This window comes from Achroia grisella, unplaced genomic scaffold (assembly GCF_030625045.1).
Source record: "Achroia grisella isolate CSIRO2021 unplaced genomic scaffold, CSIRO_AGI_Agris_v1 utg474, whole genome shotgun sequence".
Taxonomy (NCBI): Eukaryota; Metazoa; Arthropoda; class Insecta; order Lepidoptera; family Pyralidae; genus Achroia; species Achroia grisella.
In genome coordinates this window covers 3634165-3656277 of record NW_026712878.1, presented here as the reverse complement: position 1 = coordinate 3656277, position 22113 = coordinate 3634165, and the positions used below count along the sequence as shown (strand labels likewise).

The window sequence follows — 22113 nt, the reverse complement described above, 5'->3', positions numbered from 1 at the left end:
CTGTCGCTGTCTGTCCGTCTCTATGTATGCTTAAATCTTTAAAACTACGCAACGGATTTTGATTTTTTTAAATAGGAAACGGTTTTTTTTTAATATATGATACACATAACGAAGAAGGAGTAACCATTTTTTATTAAAATCATATTAGGCACTGTGTCAAAAGTCGCCGGCGCTGTGTGTTCCTTAAGGCAACGTCCTTATTTCCCAATAGATAGATTGATTCAGAATAAATAGTACTTATATAATAATTTATATGCAGCTAAAAGCATCGTTTTTATTGTGTTGAGATATTCTATTCTAATATGATTTTAATAAAAAAATATAATTTGGTTACTCCTTCGGTAACACACAAAAATTATATATTTATTAAAATCATATTAGGCACGGTTGTTATGTAGTTTATTCGAAGGAGTAACCATTTTTTTATTAAAATCATATTAGGCACTGTGTCAGAAGGCCTTAAGGCGTCCTATTTCCCAAGGCAGCATAAACTACATAACGACGAAGCAGTAACCATTTTTTTTATTAAAATATTATTAGGCACTGTCTCAGAAGGCCTTAAGGCGTCCTATTTCCCAAGGCAGCACTAAACTAAACTACATATTGACGAAGGAGTAAGCATTTTTCTATTAAAATCATAATAGGCACTGTCTCAGAAGGCCTTAAGGCGTCCTATTTCCCAAGGCAGCACTAAACTAAACTACATAATGACGAAGGAGTAAGCATTTTTCTATTAAAATCATATTAGGCACTGTGTCAGAAGGCCTTATTTCCCTTATTTCCTTATTTCCCGTTATAAAGTGTATGATACATAAAAACGTAGAGCGCCTTGGGAGAAATACCTTTCGCAAATACGTTCCCTGTGTGCATATTATTTGAAAGGGTAAAACTTTATATTCGATCGCGGAGGCAAGTTATAGAATTGGATAAATATATTTTATCTGGATTATGCGAATATTGAAAGAGGATCATTGAGAAAAGTTTCATTTCAAAATGCTTTATTTTATTTTGGAAATTTGGTATTGTTCTGTATTATTTTTTATATAAAAATATCTAAATATATCTGTCAGTAGTCTAGTACCTATAACACAAGCTCTGCTTACCGTTTAGTGAATTGTCCAAGGCTATTATTATTATATTGGATGTTACCCGCAAATTAGTCTTTCACTTTTTTATCAAAATATTTTTTTTTAATAAAGCCAAGTTACTCCTTATATAACTAATCTTTAGTTACATGTGAGTGAAAGTCTCTTCAAAATCAGTACGGTCGTTTCAGTAACCAATAAGGATAAACAGAAAGACAGATATATTTTTAATATATACATTTATGTAAGCACCGTATATATTTTCATATGCATTTAGTGAAAAGATATATTCAGATAGATGTATTTTTATTATAAAAACATACATATTATATATAGAACACCCAGATCGATATAAACAATCATACTCATGAATACAAATATTTCTATCATACGAGGAGTAGAACCCGCTACCATTGAAAGTAAGGCGGTGTGCTAAACTGCTAGACCACCGATGCCGTCATATATCTATAGATATTGGATATTTCGCTCAAATATCTATAGTTATATAATATGGCGGGTATGAACTATTTGAACTTAGTTGACCTTCGATTGAATGTCCCGACGTGACGGTTGGTTGTGTGAATGGCCAGTTTTCTAGGATATTTTCAAGTATCCTCAGGAATCGACGAATATTACCTTCGGTTACTTTTTTCTAGGATGATTTTATTCTATTGCCATTTACGTGACTGGCCCCTCACGGAACCCGATAAACTTGGTTTTATTGAACAAACAGACCGTCGTAAAATTGATTATGCAAATCTGATCGGTCCTATATGCTTTTAATATTGAAAGATTCTTATACGATACTGTTTGGGGGGTGGATAATGTTTTTAATGTTGTTTTTGTTTTAAAAAAGGAACTGCGATAGTCAGCAGATTTCATCTCGCGATAGTTTTGTTGATTTCAGGACAAATTTGATAGTTATTTTTTTTTACTTCTAAACCAAAAAGGTACAAGGTTACCCTTATGATACCAGTTGAAACTCTATCTCACTGTCAGCTGGTCTACATTTAAGAAATTATTAACGTTATACCAAATATGCTTAACTCTCGGGTGATCAAATACACTAAAATTAGTTACGTTTAGAATAGAGTGTTTATTATTATTACATATAATGTAATATCCATATGTAAAAGAACTTTTAATATATGGCAATTATATTTTTGGTTTATCCATTACAAGCAAACATATTATTATCACTTTTTTCCTAATTAATATTAATAGTAATAACCCCAGAAACTTAGCAGAGCCTGTGTTGTGGGTACTGGACAACTGACATAAATACTTAGATTTTTTAACATAGATGATATATATAGAAAATACTCAGACCTATACAAACAATCACACAGATGAATACAAATGTTTGTACTGTGAGAGGAAATGAACCCGCCACTATCTGAAATAAATCAGTGTGCTAATCCGCTAAACAACTGAGACTGTTAGAAACAAAGAACCAAAGGAACTGTCAAAACCAGAGTAGTTTATGTGGCACAACTTTTATATGGCAGTTGACATTCCTTCGTTATTCTTCTTAGCATTTATTCACATCTCTCCCCTTAAAATACATCAGCAAGCAGTAATTTTTTATAATGTCAAAATGCAATGCCCAAAGGACCAAACAGGAATGAAATAACTGCGGTTTCGTAAACTGAGACATGACATTAGTATAAGGTCAAAAATGAAAATGTCAGATAGGCAAAAGGATCTTTCGCGTGGGCCATGGTAAGGGCGAGACTTCACGTAAAATAGTGTAAAAAGGTACCTAACATTAGTTTTTTGTAATGGGTATTTTTTGAAAATTCTATCCGTGCTAACGTATATATATATCTGTATATAATTTTCATAAAATATAATTTTATGAATAACCTATTATATAAGCAGGACATTGTTGACTATATAGGACCTTTTTTTTTTTAACGTGTGGAAAATCTTCAAAAGATCGCGCTCACTCGCGAACGCTGGACATTCTTCCAGCGTGTGTTGCGGCGTGTCCTCTACACCTCCGCATTCGTGGTGTATTATTAATTTAATATATTCAAAATTCATTATGTACGTGCAATCTTATATATAAAATTCTCGTGTCACAGTTTTCGTTCCCATACTCCTCCAAAACGGCTTGACCGATTCTCATGAAATTTTGTGAGCGTATTGAGTAGGTCTGAGAATCGACCAACATCTATTTTTCATCCCCCTAAATATTAGGGGTAGTCAACCCCTAAATTATTTTCTTTATTTTATAGACAAAATTTTTAGTTTCAATTTTTTTATGATACAACATACAAAAATACATACAATCCTAAATTTTCACCCTTCTACCACCAACCCCTATTTTTTTATAGCGTTATTAATTTATATGGCAATACAACGTTTGCCGGGACAGCTAGTAATAAATAAATTCGACGTAAAGATAAATTGCATACCGATGATTTTGTAGACATTATGACATACGTGCTTGCATAGCTATTTTAGAGATAAAAAACAGCTGTATTTTACCCCTAAAAATCTACAAAACACATAATTCTACAATTAAAAACACATATAAGGCTGGGTCACTAATCTTATATAAGAAAAAACACAATAATATAATATAGTGATGTATTATAAAATTGTTACAAAATCTTAAAAAAATATAAATCGCAAATAACATGATTACGTTTGATTACAATCCGTGAAACTTGTTTTTTTTTCTGCATTTTTTTCAACCACCAAGCACTACGTAGCTGTTAGCAACGGTGATGAAATATAACCACACTGAAACAATAAAATTTAGTGCTAAGGTAGAGGTCATAAGGACTAATATAGACGCTAGACGACCTATGGTCGCGGTGTCGATTCCTCGCACGGTACAAACATTAGTATTCATGAGTATGATTGTTTGTGTCGGTCTGGGTGTTTTCTATGTATAATATGTAGGCATTTACAAAAAAATATATATCTATGTATATGTATCAGTTATTTAGTACCCATAACACAAGCTTTAGCTAGCTTAACTTGGGTCTAGATGGCGCTGTGGGAATTGTCCTGAGCATATTATTATTTTTATTAGTATCCAGAGCCATAAAACGTTATACATTAAAAAATATGAAGTTTACATTTATTTTACAATGCACTCGATTTCAAAGTCGAATTAAAAATTATTTATTCAAATAGGACGTTTTCGCTTTTTTATGAAAGACAATTTTTATTACTGCCCCTACCATCTAGTTTGGGTAGCTACTCCAGTTGAGCAGAACTGGCAAGAAACTCAACTGGTACACAATATTATTTTTAAATTTTCTCGTTTTATACATTATTAATATAAATATCACGAGTTCGGTGGTCTAGCGGACTAGCACACCACTTTACGTCTGATGGTCGCGGGTTCGATCTTCGCACGGCACAAACATTTTTATTCATGAGTATGATTGTTTGTATCTAGTACACGTAACACAAGTTTTAGATCGTTTAACTTGGGACTAGATGGCGCTGCGTGAATTGTCCAGAAATTATTATTATTATAATTAAACGGGTTTTAACACGAATAATATTGGTAAATAAAGGTATTTACCACTCTAGACGTTTCGACTAGGTTGCCCTAGCGAAAGAGTTAAATACCTTTCAACAATTGACACTGTAGACAATATAACACTATAACATATATATATTCTATGTGCAATATACAAAATGGTTGTAAAGTTCGAGAATCGAACTCACGACGATCGGAAAATAAGCAACTGATGTCGTAAATTTCAAACCGCCTCATATATTGCATTAAATGAATTTAATTTAATCTCAATTATATGCGTAGAGTTAATTAATTACTCATTGAAACTCGTTTCTTCTCATGTTATATGTTTGATTTACCGTCTGCATAAATTAAGTTTGAATTTCAATGGAGTAGCCAAGTTACGCCATATCAATTTGACGAACTCGGTGGTCTAGCAGTCTAGCACACAGCTTTACGTCCGATGGTCGCGGGTTCGATTCCTCGCACGGCACAAACATTTGTATTCATGAGTATGATTGTTTGTATCGGTCTGGGTGTTTTCTATGTATAATATGTATGTATTTACGAAAAAAATTATCTATGTACTTGTATCAGTTATCTAGTACCCGTAACACAAGCTTTAGCTGGCCTAACTTGGGACTAGATGACGCTGTGTGAATTGTCCTGAGATTATTATTATTATTATCATCATTATACAAAAATTCTCATCTTAAGGAGAGGAGATAGCAACTTACCCCCGGATTTATTTGTTTATTTATTTTATTTAATTATTATTATTATATATTGTAAGAGAAGCTCATGGTTAAGTTATTAAACATTGATCTAGCAATTTCTAAATTAAGACATTATTCATGTTCCAAGATACTTAACCTTAAAATAGTTCTATTATTTGTAATAACTTGGAAATCTATAAATGGCGTTAGAGTAATTAAATAGATAGATAATAGTTTCATTTATGATGACCTGGGTGGTCTAGCGGTTTACATCCGAAGGTCGCAGGTTCGATTCCTTGCACGGCATAAACGGTCTAGAAGTTTTCTATATATAATGTATATGTTTTTTAAAAAGTATTTATGTATTTGTGTCAATACCCATAAAAAATCTCTGCTTAGTTTGAGAGTAGATGGCGCTGTGTGAATTGTCTTGAGATATTATTATTTATTATTATATTATTATCCCCGTGACACAAACTGACCCCACCACCATGTGGGATACTTAGCTGGGAAGAGAGAGAGAGAGAGAGAGAGAGAGAGAGAGAGAGAGAGAGAGAGAGAGAGAGAGAGATTATTGTCCCCGTCTTTAATCTAAATATATATAACTCAAAGGTGTCTGACATAGTGATCTATCAACGTACAGCCCAAACCACTGGACGGATCGGGCTGAAATTTGACAAGCAGGTAGATGTTATGACGTAGCCATCCGCTAAGAAAGAATTTTGATTAATTCTACCTCCAAGGGGATAAAAGTTTATATGAAACTTTGTAAATTTTAAACCGATCGGGCTGAGACTTTGCATGCATAAAGCTGCTATGACGTAGGTATTCTCTAAGAAAGAATTTTCATAAATTCCACCTCTAAGGGGATAAATTAACGCGAGCGAAGCCGCGGACAAAATCTAGTGCCCATATAAATCTACAGGTAACAACAAACAAATGCTTCCTTCTCGTTGCCGCTCCGGAGAATTAAGATTCACGCCCCAAACCCTGTATCTTGACTGCCTTATCTAAGCCTTCAAGAGGAAAAAGCCTTATCAAGCTAAGTACGTAGCGAGTGAAATAGGTAAAAGAGAGTAATCAAACAGATGACTTTGTTCAAAGTCTACACCGGAAAGTAAGCCTTATCAAGCTAAGTACACGACGGGTGAAATAGGTAAGAGAGAGTAATCAAACTGATGACTTTGTTCAAAGTCTACACCGGAAAGTAAACCTTATCAAGCTAAGTACACGACGGGTGCAATAGGTAAGAGAGAGTAACCAAACAGTTGACTTTGTTCAAAGTCTACACCGGAAAGTAAGCCTTATCAAGCTAAGTACGTAACGAGTGAAATAGCTAAGAGAGAGTAATCAAACAGATGACTTTGTTCAAAGTCTACACCGGAAAGTAAGCCTTATCAAGCTAAGTACACGACGGGTGAAATAGGTAAGAGAGAGTAATCAAACAGATGACTTTGTTCAAAGTCTACACCGGAAAGTAAGCCTTATCAAGCTAAGTACGTAGCGAGTGAAATAGGTAAGAGAGAGTAATCAAAAAGATGACTTTGTTCAAAGTCTACACCGGAAAGTAAACCTTATCAAGCTAAGTCCATGACGGGTGAAATAGGTAAGAGAGAGTAATCAAACAGATGACTTTGTTCAAAGTCTACACCGGAAAGTAAGCCTTATCAAGCTAAGTACACGACGGGTGAAATAGGTAAGAGAGAGTAATCAAACAGATGACTTTGTTCAAAGTCTACACCGAAAAGTAAGCCTTATCAAGCTAAGTACGTAGCGAGTGAAATAGGTAAGAGAGAGTAATCAAACAGATGACTTTCTTCAAAGTCTTACACCGACGGGTGAAATAGTAAGAGAGAGTAATCCTTATCAAAGTCTACAGTAAGCCTTATCAAGCTAAGTACGTAGCGATTGAAATAGGTAAGAGAGAGTAATCAAACTGATGACTTTGTTCAAAGTCTACACCGGAAAGTAAGACTTATCAAGCTAAGTACGTAGCGAGTGAAATAGGTAAGAGAGAGTAATCAAACAGATGACTTTGTTCAAAGTCTACACCGGAAAGTAAGCCTTATCAAGCTAAGTACATGACGGGTGAAATAGGTAAGAGAGAGTAATCAAACTGATGACTTTGTTCAAAGTCTACACCGGAAAGTAAGCCTTATCAAGCTAAGTACGTAGCGAGTGAAATAGGTAAGAGAGAGTAATCAAACAGATGACTTTGTTCAAAGTCTACACCGGAAAGTAAGCCTTATCAAGCTAAGTACATGACGGGTGAAATAGGTAAGAGAGAGTAATCAAAAAGATGACTTTGTTCAAAGTCTACACCGGAAAGTAAGCCTTATCAAAATAAGTACACGACGGGTGAAGTAGGTAAGAGAGAGTAATCAAACTGATGACTTTGTTCAAAGTCTACCCCAAACGTAAGAGAAGAAACAAAAATTTATAGAATAACATAAAATAAAAAATAATTTATTGAAATAAACTTAATTTAAACACTTTTCAATAGTCACAGTGATCTTCTTTTAATCTACCGCTCATTCGGAAAGCTGTCTCATCACAAGAAGAACGAGCAAGAAACTTGCTTGTTATGCATTTTATTTATCTACTATCTTACTCGACTAACATTTTGCCGTAAATCAAAATTGGCACTTTGTTATCTTCGATTTCACTACATGTACTATATAATTTATAGTCTGTGATCCATCAAATGTGATTAGTAGTCTGTGATTCCAGTTCCAACTAATGTAAGTATAGACAAACCATAAACTCGGATTATCACGACAGCAGTTGCAATGAAATGCATCTGCACGCTCTCAAAGTTAGTGAGTAACTTGCCAAGTTTGGTTTATGTTAGAACTTTAGTGAACAAATAAGAGAGATAAATGTTGATCCATATTATTAGTTACAGAATTAAAATTTAGGTTTTTTTATTTATTAGCTGTGCCGGCGACTTTGTGTCGTATATAATTTTATATATAAAATTCTCGTGTCACAGTTAGTTACTATACTCCTCCAAAACGGGTTGACCGATTATTATGAAATTGTATGTGCATATTTAGTAGATCTGAGAATCTATTTTTCGTACCCCTAAATGGTTAGGGCTTATGGTAAAGGGTTAGAGGTGGACCCCTTACATTTTTTTTAAATTTTGCACAATTTTCAAATTTTTTTTATAATATTTTCTTTTTTATTAAAAAACCACACAACCCCAAATTTTCTCGCTTCTAACTTCAACCCCTATTTATTAATAGCGATTTTAATTTATATGGCAACACAACGTTTGCGGCGTGGGGACAGATAGTATGTATATATAATGACAACAGCAAAATATATCTTTTATCTAGCGATTTAGCATACTGCCGTTTAACTTCCGGTGGTCGCTCATTCGATTTCTCCCACGGCACAAACATTTGTATTTATGACTATGATTGTTTGTATCGGTCTGAGTATTTTCTATGTATTACGTACGTATTTACAAAAATATATCTATGTTTATATCAGTTGTCTAATAATTATTACACAAGCTCTGCTTAGGTTGGGACTAGAGGGCTCTATTTGTACAAAGAGACGCGATAAATGTTATTATTATTGCTATAAATATGAAAAAATGTTTGTTGTCAATGTAATTTATTAATAAGACTAGCTGCTCCCGTAACTTCCCCCGCGTGGAATTTAACTTTATTTTTCTAAAATAAAAGTAGCCAAAGTTACTACTTATTACAACTACCTGTCAAAAAAAGTCTCATCCAAATCGGTCCAACCATTTCAGAGATTAGCCGGAACAAACCGACAGACAAACAGTCAGACAGACAAAAATTGTAAAAAATGAAATTTTTCTGTATGTACCATATTTAGATTCATATGCATGTAGTAAAAACGGTTATTTCAATACTACAAACAGATACTCAAATTTTATTTATACGTATAGATGATAAAGGATTTAATACCAGCATATTTTGTAAAAATTCCTCAAGCCCTTTTTAAGGGAAAACCAAATAAGTAGAGTTTTCGTGTCGTCATGTTACGAATACATAAAGATAAAGAAATTTACAATTTATTAAAACAAAACTGATCGGCAACTACATATATAGTGGGCAGATACAACTTCATTTCGGGCGCGTTTCAGCTGTAAATTTAATATCCCGAGTTATAAATAGAGTTAATATTTTATCACAAGTTATATTCCCACTCAGAGATCAAAGGGCATTAATTATAATTTTAATGAATAATGAAACATTTCAGTTATTTAACATTATCTGTGGCGAGAGAGAGTTATGAATGGGTCTTTAATTACGCGTTACTATTTCAGGGCAAAAAATATACCCTATAAATAAACCCTAATAAAGTACATAGTTACAAAGATATAATTAGTAAATCACAGGATCTTACCACGTTTTATTTTTAGAGATATCGGGATATTTCCCGATATTTACCTTTTCCCGTGATCATGGCGGTTGAAACACTGCCGAAATATCGGGATCTCAACAAAAATAAAACGTGGTAAGATCCCGTGATTTACTAATTATACTTATAAATAATGACCGCGTCAAACTTAAAACAGTATATAGTTACAAATGTTATAATAATAATAATCTCAGGACAATTCACACAGCGCCATCTAGACCCAAGTTAAGCGATCTAAAGCTTGTGTTACGGGTACTAGATAACTGATACAAGTATGTACTGTGACGGTTCACCTATACCCATAAGTATATTACAAATATTTAGTTCAAAAATTGTATTAGATTTTAAAAACAATTCATTTTAGGACTTTAATTCACTAACTAAACATTGATTTAATTTCTATAAACTAGATTATTTAAAAAATAAAATAATTATAAATAGAAACATTATATGGTTTAATAAATAAGATATATTAAATAATTTTACGTAAAAACAATACAAAAATTAAATAAAAATGTTTCAATCTTATTTCATTCAAATTCAAAATCTTATTGAATTCATCAGCTCAAAACGATAGCTTTGATTTACGCACACTAACGTATATCATTATTAACACATACACATTGATAAACAAAAATGTCTATAAATAGCCAATATGGGTGTTAGAAGGGATTAGTCGGGAGTGACCGTGAGGTGAGCAAGTGTTTAATTAATTATTTTATTAGTGGTTCCTGTCGAGCATCTCGGTAAGTGATTTAATTCTTTTACTTTAAATGAGGCAGTCTGAAATTTATTGAGAAGATAATATTTAGGATGTGTTGATCCAGATAAATTTATAATAGCAAATAATAGGATTATTAAACTCGGTTAGATGTATGTTAAGACTTATGGCCATAATCTAAGCCTTGTTTAAATGTTAGATATTAAAGTTATAATAAGATTGAGAGCCTCTATGGTTTGGTGGCTTAATGTACGCTGTTTCCTGAAGTCGCGGGTTCGAGTTACATGCGTAGCGCATGTAAATTATTATGCAGACATACATGTGTATAATTCTGTTATTTTCTATTATTGAGTTATTGTGTGCATGTTAGTATTACAAAATCATTTTCTCTAGGTATTACATATGTTTATTTCCTTTTTTATCATTTGTGTGAATTTATTATTTCTCTATTATTGTTTTATTTTGTGCATGTTAGTATTATAAAATTATTTTCTTTAGGTTCTACATGTGTTTATTTCCTTTTCTATAAATTGTGTGTTTTATTATGTGCTTAAATCTTATGTAATTGTACATCATACAACGAGTAAAATATATATTAGAATAATTGAATCTTTACGTACGTTATAGTCTCTAGAAATTCGTGAATCGGTTTATATTAATTTATTTATTTCTTAGGCATATACGTTATACAGCGTTTGGTACTTTCTTGTTAGATGTTAAGGAATTTCCTCATGTTAAAATCTTCAACGTTTATAGGTAATTTAATATTTACAATGAGAATTCAGATAATAGCAAATTTACTTTAAATAAATAAAAGTAATTTAATGGAGTTATAATAGAACTTTGTTGCACTTGTGTAGCTATTAATAATTCAATTACTTGCAAACGGTAAATATTTCCCTTACTAAATTCATCTATTAATTATTTATTTCAAATATTTTATTACTCACACTGAATAACTAGCTTTGTAGTATTCTTTGTTTGTGATAGTAATGCAAGGTTGCTATTTCAAATAGAGGGATACTGCCTGGTTGGGATTTAGTACTTACCCATACTACAATTATATACATTCTACAAAAGGTGTCGCATGGGGGAGTTCGTGGTTACTGAAGGCTTCACTAGAAGGAGGAAAATATTTGTATCGATGATTGAACTATTGAAGTGACATTTTCCAAGAGTTTTTGATGATATATTATGATCCGTAAATCTCTATGGAGGCTTTAGTAAGGAAGTATAATTTCTGAATTAGTTGTGGAAGTTTTCATCAGGAGGAGAGAGAGGCTCAGATCAATGAATCTATGATGAAGTCACATGTTCCATCATTTGAGGAGAGATGGGTCAAAGCTCGCAATGAAGGTTTTAGACCACGATCCCTGTGGAGATTTCTACAACCAATAGGGACTTCAGTTTAGTTGATAACTATGTGGTTATCTAGGTCTCACACCCTGAACTTTACTATATGTGCGTTATATGTGTGGTGTATCAATATAGAGATATGTTGCTACCTTGGACATATGGTGTTATGTAGGTAAAGATTTAGGACACATATCACATTTATTATATAATACAAATTATTACACTGCACAAATATGTATATAATAGATGAATTAATCCGTAATCAATATTATCTATATTAATCAGCTGAAGCAATAGCAATGCTGTTCAATATGACTCCCTTATAGATATAGAGACGTATTTTGCTTTCCGTAAATAGTGGAATTGCCTAATTATAATATATAGTTGTGAAAATTGTACGCATTGGGGGGTTTATTAGATGAGATCTGGGAGTTTACCAGAAGTAGTGAAGGTGAGTGTTAGTGCATTTTAAAAGGGTCCTTTAAACCTACACCCGTGTCACAAGTCTCTTGTGGTTCTCTCTCTGAACCATCAGTGGCCAGTATGAGGGCCTAAATCGTCATCATAATTAGTAGGTTTAATAAACGTATACATATAAAAGTATAATTACTAAATAAACCGGTATCTATTAATTCTTATTGGACTTCGGTTCTTTATTAATTAAGATATTTATTATTATTTTCTTTGTTCCAGTCAATTCATTAAAATAAAAGTTTATTTCAAGGTCCTTGGCCTTAATAACAAATACTAATTACTTTATTGTATATGCTCAACTTAAGCATATTAGGACTCTTAGTCCTTTAATTTATATATACATATTATATATATATATATATGTTTATGTATACATAAATATAATCACTTCTATGGGCTTCGGTCCTCAATCTATATATATTTATGAGTATCCATTTATATGGCTAATCATTTCATCAATTATCTTAGGCTTTAGCCTTTACATCTAAGGACTCCGGTCCTGTATCACATCGACTGTCCGCCTAGTGGATGTTCATACATCACTTTAATCCATGTCATAGAACTTTGACATTATTATCTATATTATTCTGATTATTTCACTATGTGATTAATCAAACCTTACTGATATATATTTGGACGTGCAGTCCTTCTATAAACTAAACATTATCTTCTGGTTGGTTCATCATGTGGATCATTCAGATATCTCTATTTAGATTTGGGACTTATAGTCCTCGCTTATAATATCTCACTAATTATAATGATTACTTTACTATGTAAGTAATCTTATTTAAATATAAACAATCATAACAGAGTCTAGCTCTGATTAACGAATACACAATCCTTATTTCCTCGAGTATTCTTGGTATTAAGGAGATTTATAAATTATACATGCTATGTTTGTAATATAGCAATTATCAACATTATATATTGGATTGACCAATATTGTGGTGTTGATGGCACCGGGCTATCATACCACTCTACTATTTATCGTACTGCAATTACGGGTGATCTCCAATGTTAAATTATAGGGCTGAAAGGATACTGGGATCCATTAGTAAGTTCTGGCTTTTGAGTGACCTCCTAGTTTCTGTTACGACTCGTATCTTCAGTCTGATCTCCACTGTCACGCTGGGGCCGGGGTGTTCCCCATTAGGTGGGCTCTGTGACTGAGTGATGCTGGGATTTAGTTTCGAGGTCGGCAGTCTATTTGACGGTCTCTCTATCGCCTCATGGAACTGAAGGGGTCAATATCCATAAGTAAGCTTCTGTGTCGTGAGTGATCCTGAATTCAGTTCGATTTGCCTTTGGCAACTATATCTTTATTTATTTACTTGAAGCATCACAAGCTTGGTGAAGCCACTTGTAATGTTGATTTAATAATATAAACTAAACTTGTTTTGATGCTGAGAATACTCATCCCATCTCACCTTCAAATGGTGTATATCGCAATCCTATTTTGCATATCCCATATTCAAGGGGGAAGGAACAAGTTAGTTGGTGAGTCTTCCACTTGAGGCTTGGCGTGTGGATGGAGCCAGTTCTCTGCCCCTTAGGGGGCCTCTTAATTATTAAAACCATAATGATTTCACTTTAAATTATTTACTGTATAATTATTATTCATAACATATACTTTGTATTATCGAGATATGTATTTATCTCGTAGTTATTACTCCGTCATATACCAATCAAAGAATCTATAGTTACTACACATACACAACAGGTCCTCCGATACTAGACGATCACATATTATTATTTATATGGCCAAATGATTGAGTGTTCTCGTTTCTGATCTATATATTTAAATAATTATTATATTATCCAATTAATTAGAAGAAGAGGTTAAAATATTATCCAAAAATTTTATTAGGGAAAGGGGCGATCGTTACAGTACAAAAATATTTTTTTTTTCGTTAATACATACACATTATACATAGAAAACACCCAGACAGATAAAAACAATCATACTTATGAATAAAAATGTAAGTGCCGTGCGAGGAATCGAACCCGCGACCATCGGCCGTAAAGCGGTGTGCTAGACCGCTAGACCACCGAGTTCGTCAAAATTATTGTCAGTCGTCGTTATGTTTTTATATAACTCGAATGACAAGCAAACCATAGAGAACTCTATGAAACAAATTGGTGATAGGTCTGTATTTACGGGCCTGAAAATAAACCATAGAGAACTCTGTAAAACAAATTGGTGAAAGTACCGACCAGAGGTTTTCTTGTCTAACTGTACTATTTGGAGCGCATTTTTTTATACTACGATGGTGGTAAACAATCTTACGTCCCATCTGGTGGTAAACGATTAACGTAGGCTATAGACGCCTGAAACATGAATGGAAGAGTTGTGAACAGGATTCTAATTCATAATCAAATTTAAATTCAAATTCAGAAATCATTTATTCATGTAGGTCATTTTTAATGAGAGTAAAAAGAACTTACAGCAGAGATATCCAACTGCCAGCACCAGCAGCGTCGCTCCTGACAGCCAGTCCATTTTGCTGAGCAAGCACTTGGATTGAAGTGTGCACTCCACAGCTATCACAGCCACTAGCACGTAGCCGATGACTACAGCCAGGAATGTCAGCCAGACGAAGCCTTGTGCTAATCCTTCGTCATCCTACAATGCAAGTGAAATAGGGGAGTCCAATTGTTAACAGGGTAGCAGTTTTCTGTATGATAATGGTATGGTGCATCAGCCTGCGCTAGCTGTACGCTGGCGGGGCATCAGTGGAGGATTATAAGCATCATGGCAAATTTATCACGATGGTTTCTAGCAATGGTTTCTTCTTCATTGCTAGCAATGGGGTCATCAGTCCACATTACTAACTATTTCTTCCCCCCTGAGGGGAGCAGTTTTTTATTGGATGATAATAGAATGGTTCACCCGACTAATACGGTGGTAAGGCACCAGTGGAAGATGATAAGCTGAGCATGAGGTCAGGTCAGTTAGCTCATCATGTCAAATTTCCTAGGAATTTATCATGGTGGTTTTCAAGGGGAGGTCAACCTTACATAGTACATTGCTAGTAATGGGTTAATTACTGCACATTACTGACAATCCTCTTCCCCCTAACAGGGGAGTGTGAGAGGTGAAGATGAGGGGAAGGGAGCCTAAATCTCATATCCCACCTTGTTAGTAGCCATAGTCTAAGTAGCTGTAAGATATTGGTCAATTCACGCAGACATTAATTGCGGTACAGACTCTGTGTCCTCATTGTCAAGCTTATGTACCACGTATGAGGCCTACGCGAGGTCACATACGAGTTTCAGAGCCCGCCAAGGGTTTCAATTCGCAATATTTTTTTTTATACTACATAGATGGCAAATAAGTAAGATCAGATCATATCCTAAGGACGGTGTTACATATGAATGTGGATGGTTATAAGGGTAGAGGAAGACCGAAAAAGAGATGGATGGACTGTGTGAAAGATGATATGGTGAGAATGGGAGTAAATAACGGGATGACTGCGAACAGAGATGAATGGAAGAGAAAAACATATTACGCCGACCCCAAATAAATGGGATAAGGAAGAAGCAGATGATGATAGATGGCAAATAAGTATCCGGCCCATCTGATAGTAAACGACTACCGTAGCCTATGGTCTGAAAACCAAGGTTATTACTTGCCCGTTGCCGACTCTTAAGAAACCTTAATATACCCATCTTGAAAAAACTCATGCTGTAATCTCTCGAGAAAACCTCGGCAGTTCATTCCACTATTCGAGTATACGTTAGAGGAAGTCCTTTGAAACCGCACTGTCCAAGACCACTTAGGTTCCAGCGTGTAGGGATGAATTCCCAGTTTCCGCCCTGAATACTGGTGGTCTTACACGTGCTAATTGTAACGGAATAAAACAAAATAACCTAAATCCTTTAAGGAGTGCAATGGCCTGCTGTAAATAACACAATCCAATAAAAAAAATTATTTAATGTTCAATATGAATTAGGGTTCATTCCCAGGAATTCTCGGGTCGAGAATTCCCGGGAAATCGTTGAGTTTTGTTCCCGGGAAATCAAGCTCGAGAAAAGTCGAGAACTCGAGAAATCAAGTACCTATATAGAAATTAAATTGCCGTTTGTTTTGTTGCATGGCGGCGTAATAATTCAAGATATTAAGGTTTTCTTTCATGTAATTTTTTTTTGTTTTGCAGAAACTATTTTTGTTTACAAGTTTAAGGTAGATTTTTTTAGAAGACCCGAGAAATTAACCTCGAGAATTCTCGAGACCCGAGAAATTGAAAAGCTCGAGAAATCATGAACCCTAATATGAATGTATATCTATAATTATTTCTGCGGTAGTGGGTAGGTATATTAGCATACAGCAATATTCTAATATATGCAAAGACGTAGTTACAATGGGGGTGAGCGCACCACCCGCTCTTGGAAACTAGTTCTACCCTAACTTGTGGATGTCTTATCATTTGACAGCTTCGGTGGTCTAGCGCTTTAGCACACCGTCTTACTTCCGATGTTCGCAGGTTCAATTTCTCTCACGATACAAACATTAATTTTATACGTATGATTAATTTTATCAGTCTGGGAATTATCTATGTATATTATTTATGAATTTACAAAATTATTTTAGTATTTATATCAGTTTAGTACCCATAATAAAATTTGTTTAGTTTAGAACTATATGGCGCTGTGTTCTTAAGATATTATTAATATTATCATTCTAGTCACAAAAATATATCTATACACTTACCGATATACTAGCAAAAAATAGAAGAAGACCACTGAACATAAACAGGTATGACATAGTTGTAATGCCTGATGTAATCAGATTACTGATACGCGATAAAACCTCATCAGGCTCTGAAAAATATTTATATGAATAGTCAGCAAAATTGAGTTATACCTCTTTATAATCTTACTTAATATTATAAATACGAAAGTGTGTTAGTATGGATGGATGTTTGTTACTCTTTCATGCAAAAATACCGAACAAATTTTGGTGAAATTTTACAATGAGACAGCTTATAGTATATATCATAACACATATGTAGGCTATAAATTTCATGCTGATGAAACTACGGGTACAGCAAATACTATAATAGGTCCTCTAATAAGAAGCATGTTGCTTCTTATTATTATTTATTATTATATACTTTTAATTATTTATAAAATTTATATACCACACTGGTGGCAATTTATACACTAGATTATCGACCCTTAAGAAATCAGAAAAAAATTATATAACAATAATCGTGAATAATTCACAACCCTAAGTATATAAAGACTTAAAATATTTTTTTTATAAATATATCATAGAAAACACACAAACCGATACAAACAATCATACTCATGAATAAAATTGTTTGTATCGTGCGAAGAATCGAACCCGCAACCATCGGAAGAAAGGCAGTGTTCTAAATTGATGGACCACCGCGATTCGCACTTTAGAGTAGACGAGTGAATGAAATCGCGTGTCATACAACATATCAATAACTTTTTGACTCTTTCTCACTTTGCATTCGATGTATACAGTAATAAACATTACACTTCTACCCTCAAATCGCTAATTCATGACATGACTCCAGCAAAATTAATGTTATTGTACCTCTAAAACTGGTTGTATATTATTTATGTTTCATTGTTGTATTATGTAGGTAATATTTATCAAATCTATCTCTCTCTCTATCTCTATCTCTATCTCTATCTCTATCTCTATCTCTATCTCTATCTCTATCTCTATCTCTATCTCTATCTCTCTATCTATCGTACATAAATATTTTTAAAGAGTTAATTATTGACTGTCACCTTTTGTTTTTTTTTTGTATATATCATTTTCGTACTGTTATATGTTTAAAAAGACTTATTGTCTATGTAACGCTAAAAAAATATGTTTTGTGTACTCTTAGATGTATATCAATTTGTATTGATTTTGTTATACTTAAATAAAGAAGAATTAAAAAAAAAAATTCCTTTTTGAAAGTGGGTAATAAGAAATAACTTACTACTAATATCAGTGATATTTTTAATATTATCAAAACTGACGTTGTTGGTTTGTTCTAAAATGCACAGACTAGTCACGCCCGTCATCTGAGAACAAAATGTACAACAAAAATTAACTATCTGTAAACTAATAATAATAATTTATTTGCATCTAGTATTTACAATTTAAATTCTTCCTTGGTATCTGAACTATGTAGAAATTGTATTTTTAGTACCAGTTCCTTCCTCTTACAATTTACATATATTGTAAATATTACAAATTACAAAAAGACTACAAATGAAATATATTAGCTAATCTATACATATACAAGGAGATTAAAATTACGGTTCGTAGGCAACATTCGGTATAATTTAAATATATTTCACGTTTTTCTGTTAAAAAAAACAAATTTTTGTTTTTTTTAACAGAAAAAAATCATAATAATTAAAAACCTAATTTTCTGGCCTCAATCATTACGAGCCCTATTGTACGTGGTCTATGTTGTCTATCCGTTAATGGATTCAATTCGGTAGAGAAAAAATCTTAATTACAAATATAAGCAGCTAAAACGTTCTTCATGAATAATTGATTTTTGAATTTGAATTTGCGGAATCAAATTCAAATGCAATGATTTGGACTAATGAGTATTAGTTTGTATGAGTTTGTATCGGTCTGGGTGTTATCTATGTATATTATGTATGTATCTATAAAAAGATATATAAATTTAAATACGTAATTTTAGAAATTTGATAGAAATAATTCTAAGTAATGCGTAGGAATGAAGATCATATCCTGAGGACGGTGTTACATATGAATGTTGATGGTTATAATGGTGGTTATAATGGAGGAAGACCGAAAAAGAGATGGATGGACTGTGTGAAAGATGACATGGTGAGAAAGGGAGTAAATAACGGGATGACTGCGAACAGGAATGAATGGAGGAGAAAAATATATTACGACGACCACAAATAAATGGGATAAGGAAGAAGCAGATGATGATGATAGAAATAATTCTGTCCGATGTACACAATTTCTTCTTATCATAAGACTACACTAGATTAAAAAAATAGCCTAACGATGGCGTTCTGTGAATTATTATTATTATGTATATAATTAAAAATATATAAAAAAATAAGATATAATTAAAATATAATTATAACTTATTTTGTTCATTGTTAATGTTATACAAAGAAGGATTTCTATATTTTATCCGCAGTCGTTAGACCTTTATTGATCTAGTTAAATATCAACTTGACCAATTAATCTAGATGTAAAATAAACGAGTAAGCTTACTTCGCTACTTTAACAAAGCACTTTATCTCCTCATTGTGAGTGGGGATGTAAAACTCTCGATAATTAATGGAGATTGGATTTTAGAGTTAACTTTTTACAAATCCCTTATGGGAAGATCCCTAATTAGTATATATATGTACATATATCAGCAGATACATACGTACATATATATGATGTATGATACATACATACATATATACATATATATCTATTGCTCCAGATCTGTCCCGGTGTCGCCCAAGTGCTTAGAAGAATGTGAGTTTTATATCTCTTAACATAATATATAACCAATGAAATAGAAATAGAATAATATTTATTCAAATAAACTAAATATAAACATTTTTTAATAGTCTTATTTTTTTTATTCAACCACTAATTTGGAACGCATACTCACACTCATCACAAGAAGAACGAGCAAGAAACTTGCGTGTTGTTTAGAATTACATACTTAGGAATTTTGTATGAATAATGTATGTCTAATTGAGTTTAATGGTCCGTTAGAAAAACTAATAAACAGCACTTTGTTAACTTTAACCTCGGCAGAGATTTTTAAACTGTTAGACTACAGAGATCATTAATAAATATATATATTTTAAACATAATTGGATATAACTGTGACTCGGTCCCAGCCTTCCTTCCCTTTGTATATTGAGCGACTTTATATTACTCATATAAAATTCATTATTTGGGGTTGTGGATACGTTTATTGGTTGAGGATTTTTCTACTTGTGTTTGTATCCATATGTAAGTAATAATAATAATAATAGGCCATTTAAGCATACCTTGTGTTATCGGTACTAGTCAACTGATATAATAATAAATACTTAAATACATTTTGTCTAAATACATCCATAATATAAATAGAAAAAACTGCGACCAATACAAACAATCATACTCTATTGTATTCGCTTTTGTAGTATAAATGAATAAATTTTATTTAAGAAATTTATAATAAAAATAACCCTAGACCTAGACAACTGATATAAATACATGCATCCTCCTGTAAAGTGCGAATACTGAACTAACGTATAGTATTTTTTGTAGCTGTGACGTGGTCGAGTGGAATGAGTAGTCATGCTCACTAAAATGTTCAGACATGTGGCGGCGTGGTGGGCCGGGTCATTGGGCTACTTAAAATATGGTCGAGTGCAGTGAGGGCTGGCTTATCCGTCATACTCGTGAACGAGTGCTGCTCGTAGGGACTGGTCTGCTCTTATCACTACGACTGATTTAATCTTATTGTATATTTATATTTGACCCAAAGAATTTGTGCTGGTTGGTAGTTTGTATTCACACGTTTCGACTTGTAAATGTAAACTTACAAACATTATTTAAAAGAGCAACACACAAGTTTCTTGCTCGTTCTTCTTGTGATGAGCTTTCCGATCGAGTGGTAGATAAAAAACAAATTGTTATGACTATTCAAAAGTGCCTAAATTAAGTTTATTTGAATAAATGATTTTCTATTTTATTCTACTCATGGATACAAATATTTGCACCGTGCGAGAAATCAAACGCGCGACCTTCGGAAAGCAACACAGTATGCTGAATCACCGAAACATCAAAATTAATAAACAATAATAGCAATATATATCCAACCCCACGCGGTCATCTAGTTACAAGCTAATCAGAGCTTGTGTTATGGGTACTAGACATATGATGTACATAATTAAATACATTATTTTTGTAAATACATACATAATATACATAGAAAACACTCAGACCAATACAAACAATCATACTCATGAATACACATGTTTATACCGTGCGAGGAATAGAACCCGCGACCATCGGAAAGCAAAGCGGTGTGCTGGACCACTAAACCACCGAGATCGTCAAAACGAATAAACAATAATAATAAACAGTAAATAGCAATTTATATCCAATTTTATTTGATACTATCTACACGCCCCGGCTTCGCACGGGTGTACAAGTATTATATATATAAACCTTCCTATTGAATCACTCTATTATTTAAAAAAACCTCGTCAAAATCCGTTGCGTAGTTTTAAAGATTTAAGCAGACATAGGAACAGACAGACAGCGACAGCGACTTTGTTTTATGTATACTATGTAATGATAATGATTTTGTACAACATATGCATATATGTTTTGAAGTTTTGAATGGCTGACATAATGTGATTACTTACTATACAAAATACTGAAATAAACAACATTCCGAGTCTCAGTGACACCAGGAAACAGCACGTTGTAACTTCGGGGAATATTTCACACATGTTTCAGTGTTATTCAGATAAATACAGAATTATTATTTAATTTGACATTATTACATTTCAACAAACCATAGTATTTTTTCTTTTATAATTCAGACAGGCATAGACCATGGTGCATAATGCCTAGTCATAGGTTTTTATTATTATTATTATTTATTTATTTATTTATTTTAGGCAACTAAGCCCTTTTTTTTGTTGATGATAATGGAATGGTGCATCCGCTTGCTCTAACAATTTACGCAGGACACCAGTGGAGGATGATAAGATGGACATGAGGTCAGGTCAGTTAGCCTATCGTGACAAATTCACCAAGAATTTATAACGATGGTTTCCAGGGGGAACCGCGTGGAGGTCAACCTGACATGGTAGGAAAGACCGAGAGGAAATAATTGATGACAAAGCCTCTGG

The 22113-nt window shown here is 33.2% G+C and overlaps 1 protein-coding gene across 2 annotated transcripts; it reads right to left on the bottom strand.

Moving 5' to 3' along the window:
- Positions 1 to 3724: 3724 nt before the first annotated feature.
- Positions 3725 to 21773, bottom strand: LOC131845489 (uncharacterized). 2 transcript variants are annotated; one of them, XM_059194553.1, is made up of 6 exons: positions 21622 to 21773; positions 18201 to 18285; positions 16949 to 17058; positions 14683 to 14860; positions 14525 to 14565; positions 3767 to 3836 (listed from the first exon to the last, which is right to left on the bottom strand). In XM_059194553.1, the coding sequence occupies exons 1-5, from the start codon at positions 21706 to 21708 to the stop codon at positions 14546 to 14548; spliced, it is 480 nt and encodes a 159-aa protein (XP_059050536.1). In that variant the 5' UTR covers positions 21709 to 21773; the 3' UTR covers positions 3767 to 3836; positions 14525 to 14545. The 2 variants fall into 2 exon arrangements, with proteins under 2 accessions (XP_059050535.1, XP_059050536.1); XM_059194552.1 differs by lacking the exon at positions 14525 to 14565 and having other exon boundaries at positions 3725 to 3836.
- Between the last annotated feature and the right edge of the window lie 340 nt (positions 21774 to 22113).

Excerpts from the sequence above, each read along its gene's own strand:
- LOC131845489 (XM_059194552.1), bottom strand. The coding sequence starts at position 21,708 with ATGTGTGAAATATTCCCCGAAGTTACAACGTGCTGTTTCCTGGTGTCA. Across the intron at positions 14,861-16,948 it reads TATTTTTTGCTAGTATATCG|GATGACGAAGGATTAGCACA; the intron begins GTAAGTGTATAG and ends CTTGCATTGTAG. Across the intron at positions 3,837-14,682 it reads GGCAGTTGGATATCTCTGCT|TGTGGTTATATTTCATCACC; the intron begins GTAAGTTCTTTT and ends TTATTGTTTCAG.